This window comes from Poecilia reticulata, linkage group LG6, assembly GCF_000633615.1.
Source record: "Poecilia reticulata strain Guanapo linkage group LG6, Guppy_female_1.0+MT, whole genome shotgun sequence".
NCBI lineage: Eukaryota > Metazoa > Chordata > Actinopteri > Cyprinodontiformes > Poeciliidae > Poecilia > Poecilia reticulata.
Genome location: NC_024336.1, coordinates 17,093,149 through 17,099,148, shown reverse-complemented (window position 1 = coordinate 17,099,148; position 6,000 = coordinate 17,093,149). Strand labels below are relative to the sequence as shown.

The 6,000-nt window shown below is 40.7% G+C and overlaps 1 protein-coding gene across 1 annotated transcript in view; it reads left to right on the top strand.

The window, feature by feature from the left end:
- Positions 1–2,176: 2,176 nt before the first annotated feature.
- The window catches only part of abtb2b (ankyrin repeat and BTB (POZ) domain containing 2b), a 44,520-nt gene continuing 40,696 nt past the window's right edge, over positions 2,177–6,000 (top strand). The window contains exons 1-2 of the mRNA XM_008411541.2: positions 2,177–3,666; positions 3,762–4,783. Of these exons, the coding sequence (XP_008409763.1) occupies positions 3,889–4,783 (895 nt within the window). The 5' untranslated portion in view covers positions 2,177–3,666; positions 3,762–3,888. The remainder of the gene's footprint in view (positions 3,667–3,761; positions 4,784–6,000) is intronic.

The following is a 6,000-nucleotide window of genomic DNA, read 5'->3' as shown; positions in this document are numbered from 1 at the left end:
CACCCGCTCCCATTATTTTGTCTGGAGGCTGTCCTTTTAATGGTTGTTATATTAAATGGCATCGTCTGGGGAGTTTGAGATTGGACATATACAGTATAAGAGCTAACGATCTGATATTGACTTCTTGATTGTCAGAATTTACTCTAAGAACCTTTTTATCTGCTACAGGAAAAAAAAGGCCTATGCTGTACATTATTTAACAGTGACATGTGACTATTTAAAAATAAAAGAAACAAACAAAGTACAAGACAGTATATATAATAAAACTTTAAATAGGAAAATACATTCTGAGGTAATTTCTGTGAAATTGTTTTGTAGAGAAAAGGTTTTAAGAATGTATTGTATCTTTATTTTGATTTGTCATTTTTTGCAAATAAAATTTTATGCCTATGTCTGGAAAATATTTTACATTTGTTTGGTCTACTTTGGGGAGTGGATTGGTTATTTCAGGTTATGTTTGACAATCTGAAATGGCGATAAAGTGACATACATGCTGTGCCTCATCTCGCCACATGGTTGTGCTCAAACTACATACTCCAACACAAGGAGGTTTGGAATGCATAAACAAGCAAAAAGTCCATGAAAGTTGTTTTTTTTAAGGGTGGGGTTATTTTGTTTTGAGGGGGGGGGAATGATCAAATTAATTAAAATCCACTAACTATGGATGTACATAGGCTACTCCAGAGGCTGGTATGAAAAAAAAGTACAAAACCCTACATTCGCCACACAGCAAAAGTGTTTTCACGATATCAGTCGAATGGATGTTAAATCAATTTATCATAAGACCAGTGCAGTGGAAAATAATTAAACATTTTGTGTGTTTACTCAGAGTTGACATGCATTTGGACTTCATTTAAAGTTTGTGGATTTGCTCACACTTCCTGAGTTTGCAGATTTGTTTTGTGTGGCGTGGAGAGACCATGAGGTAAGACTTATTAGTCATTGTGCATGCAGGCTGGATGAGACAAGAGTTAACCTCTTCTGATCAACTCTCACAAGAGGCTTTAATTGACAGCACAGTACGGGCTGGTGTTAGTATGACTGAACAGCTTACACCTCCCTGTTTCCGACTGAATGAGTCACAGACTGTATAGTTCGTAGATATGAAATGTGTGCAAATCTTTCCATTTTAAATACAGTGTTCATACCTCTGGAAACTTTTCACACAATACAACAAGCTTGAGATTGAACCCGTGCCTCAATCTCAAGTCTTTTGCAGCCTGTGATGGCTTTTCTTTCAGGGTTTCTTTATATTAAGCTCTAACCAATTTTTCCATCGACTCCTGGCATTGTTTCTGTCTTTGCTGAAGAAAAGCATTCCCACAGCAAGATGCTGCCAGCAACATGTTTCACTGTGGTGGGATGGTGTTTTCTGATTGATGTGGAGTGTTAGTTACTGCTGTACTGACCAATTTTCTGTGAGTTGTTTCAGTCATAGAACAATAAGAGATACCGTTTTATAACATAGCTTTGCTGTAACCTCAGAGTAACTTGTTCCAACACTTGGTGTCCTCCTTGATCTCCATGATGCAATTTCTTCACCAACATTCCCTAATACATTTCTGTGGTCTTCGTAGAAAATCTGTTTGAATGGGGAGATTTCTGAAAGCAGTTGGCTGCATTTTATTTGAGGGTGTTGGAGTAAAGGAAGCATGACGTGAGGTTAAACTTTTCCTTCCACTTCACATTTATGCTCTATGTTGTGTAGATGTTTCTAATAAAATTCCCCAACATACATTAAAGTTTATAGTTTTAACATGACAAGATATGAGAAGAAGTAAGAGATATAAATATTTCCCTACGGCACTGTGCAGCGATGCCATTTCCCAGTATATTTAAGCTTGTATATTTGTAAGAAATACAACCCCTGATTTAGACATCTCTGACATAAACCCATTATGTAATACAGTTGGACCTTGTCCCGGTGGTGACACACCCTACTTTGCTGTGTGACTGGGTGCAGTGTGATTAGAAACGGTTCATCACAAGTTTCATCAGCATGTTTTCTTCATTTCATTTAAGCATTTCAAACCTCTTAACCAATTCTAGATTAGTTTGCATAAGAGATTTTCACAATTTTTGTTGCTAAAAAAAAGGTTTAAGGGGTATTACCTCTGATGAGCTGATAAAGAAGTACTATGTCAAGAGTAAATGCAGACTTTATTAGGGGAAACAGAAAGAGGAGTATTTACCTGTGTATGTTTAAGCTATTAAAACCCCTTCCCATTGAGTATAAGCATTTCACTGAAAATCCTAAGCCTCTATAAATCAGAGTAAACAAATAACCAACTTTTCATATCCCCAGGCTTTACATAGACAGTTTCAACCACAGTCTGGACAGATGTTAGATGTATCAGTTTCAAGTGACTAAACAGCAGAATCCCCCCCCCAGACACACAATATGGTACAAGTACAAACCACTGATTTATTGATCCCAACATAAATGTTTAGAGCTCAAACAAATGTATTTATTCACAAGACAAATATATGAGTAAAATAAAGATTTTTTGTTTTTACAAATGACTCCACAACTCTCCATCATTAGCCTGGCATCCCTAAGAAAAGTTACATTTGTAGCAGACATGTTGATACACACAAGTTGTAAAAGTTATGGAAAACCTCAATACATTTATTAACATATGAAATTTATATGAATAGAGTCACAATATTAAGCTCATTTAAATAGTTGAGTTGATCTCTGAGGTTGGAAGAGATTTTAGACACCATAACTCTTTGTACATAAACCAGCGAGGGACAGCACTTTTTTTTCCTCCATGGCTTTCAAACTTGGTTCGGATTTCTGGTTAATATCTTGAGCACATGCTTGTCACTTTTGTTATAATTTCTAACAGACTACAGATTGGGATGCAATAGAAAAATAAGTTGTTGTTGATGAGATTCACAACCAAAAATTAAACTGTTATAAGTTATTTTTCCACCTTTGTGCATTTTTTATACTTCTGCTTCACCATAGTTGTGTGGACAACTAGTTTCCCCAAATTCTTTGAATTCCTGTATTTAAATGAGGAAACGGCAGGAAATATAAATACTATTTGACAGATAATTTGAAATAAAACACATAATGCAAGGCTTTAAAAAAAAATGTCATAGTCTTACGTCTATTTTAGTGACGACATGCAACATTGCAATAACCTAGTATGTGCACAATAAGAAAGGGACGTGGTCCTCTACCTTTAAACCTTTTAAACTTCTACTGTGATTGTAGCATTATAGAGGTCACTAATTATGGGAATTGATGCATTCACAGCACAGGTACGTTCAGTCAGTAGTATAGTCAAATTTGGAGTTGTTTGGTTGGCTGTTCGGTTGGTTAGCCATGTCCTGATTGGTAGATAATGTCATACTGTGTTGYCACTCAGCTGCAGCCCCGCCCTCCGACACATCTGTAGTTAGTTGTTCAGCCTCCTGCTGATGATTGTGCGTGAAGCGCCGCTGTGGAAGGACAGAGGATCAGCTAACCGGCTTTTTAAATGGTCTTTTACAATCATTTTCAGACTGCCGAGCAGCTATACCGGACTTTTTTAAATCTATGAAACCGAGTCTGGCAACATTCACAGCGGTAGCACGGCCTGTCGAGTTTCAAAAGACTGTTGTACTTTGGGGAAAGTTTAAAGCCCCCCCCTCCAGACAGAGTTCGGCGGAAAGGTAAGACGGGTTCTCTTCAGCTTTTCCCAGTTGGTTGTAATTGTGACTGTTTGACAGAGTTCGCAGTAACACATTTTCTCTTCTGCTCCTAACAGTCGGCATGTCAGGGATGTATTGCGTTGTGTAAACCAGTTTAACCAGCTTTGCGGGAAGTTTCGACGGCCGCTGTGATTAACTTCAGAGGTTTCTTCACTGCTACGAAGTGACATTCGATTCCCAACAATGGCAGGTCTGAGCAAGGTCCACATGAAAACCCTGGAGGACCTGACGCTAGACTCGGGATATGGGGCGGGGGACTCCTGCAAGTCCCTCAGCCTGTCCTCCTCCAAGTCAAATTCCCAGGCCTTTATGACGACCCCTCACCGGGGGAACTGGTGGTATTACTCTGGCTCTATGAACAGCAGGAACAACAGCTGGGACACTGTCAATACTGTCCTCCCCGAAGACCCGGAGGACATCTTCTCCAAGTGCCACCGCTTACCTGAGCTGGAGGAGTTCCCTTGGACCGAGGAGGAAGTGGCCAGGATACTGCGCAAAGTGGCCGAGAGTGGTGGGAGTGCCAAGACGGGGTCTGCCTCTGTTTTCTCCCAGGAAGCGGTGCGACGTCTGTCCGCTCTCCTCCGTAGGGCTCTCATCCGCATCTCCAGAGAGGCCCAGCGGCTCAGCGTCATGCACTGTCGGTGTACGCGTTTCGAGGTGCAAAGCGCCATGAGGCTGGTGCTGAGCTGGGCCCTGGCGGATCATTGCGTCTCCGCCACCGTCAAGGCCATCTCCATGTACTGCATGAGCGCAGGTGAACTGCTGAGGAAGGGCAAGTCTGCCCGCTGCGGCCTCTCCTTCTCCGTGGGGCGGTTCTTTCGTTGGATGGTGGACACTCGCATCTCCGTCCGCATCCACGAGTACGCGGCAATCAGCCTGACTGCGTGCATGGAGGCTCTGGTGGAGGAGATAGGGCTCCGGGTGCTGATGGCCGAAAGAGGTCATTCGGGCGCGGATTCGGGGTCCGGATGTGCCCCAGTGACTGCAGAGGCCTTGGAGGCGGTTGTGAACAATGATGCCGAGCTGTGGGGAGTCCTGCAACATTATGAGCACCTGATCTGCGGAAAGAATGCCAATGGTAAGCACATTTAGAACTACATTGTTTGTGTTTTACACCCAGAGCAGGTCTGAAGTATGTTGCCTTCAAAAGCACATCTCAAAATACTTATATAATAACATAATCAACAAGGGAATTTATTTCAGTAATTTCAGTAATTCAATTCAAAATGTAAATCCAAATCATTTTACTTTTTTTTCTTTTTTTTTTTTTTTTAAGTTTTCAAAAACAAATCTGAATACTATGTAAGGCCAATGAAGACATTTTGATTCTCAAAAATGTTTTATGATGCCCTTATAAGGACATCCACAGTAATGGAGAAAACTGCTGAATTGATGGTTGCCCAGTCATTGACACTCTCTATGGGAAAGGTAAGGCTACAAAAGATTATGACAAAGAAAATGACTGACCAGGAGGCTGGATGCAAGCTTATCAATGGCAAGTTAAGTGGAAGGAAAAAGATTTGTTCAAAATGTGCACAAGCATCAAGAAGAAGGGTAGGCACAATAACATTGGAAGGAAAAGCACATTCTTGAATTTGGGACAGACTCCTGAGGTCTGTGGACTGTGAAGGCAGATGCACAGTAGTTAAAGAGCCACCACACACATGTTTTCAGGACATGGATGACAACTGTTGCATTTCTTGTGTTAAGCTAGTATTGAACTGTAGAAAACTGCAGGAGAATACCTGAACTAAGGAGAAAAGTGTTTGGACTTTATCAATAGGGTTATAAATTCCAGTCATTTTGATCCTGCTTCTGTCTGAAGTGGGGATACGTTTTCACTCCGTTTTTAAGTAAACTAGTGTTAACTTTTCACCATGTGGTTACAAACAATACTATTAAACTTTAACACTTTCTTAACACCAAAAAGTCTGGTGTACATGTAATTGGCTTGTCTGGTATGAACCCAAAATGAACTTTGCTTAGTTACTTGTACAACCCTGGGCTCATTATGTTTACATATTCCTCTGACTTGTTTTGCTTTGTGTTCATGCATGAGAAAACTTCATCAGAAAGTTTTTGCTCTGCTATAAAGTCTCCCTCCTGTGTGCTGGTTACAGCTTTCCACTCTGGCACAGCCCTTGTGTGGAAAAGCTGAAGTGTAACCTCCTGCTGCATACAATAGCTGCTCTTTGTGAATGAACGCCTGATGGATTTGTTCCTAATTTGACATGTCAGAATAGGAAAACAACTGTTCAGGCATATATGAAGAACAAAGAAAGTATTTTACCTCTC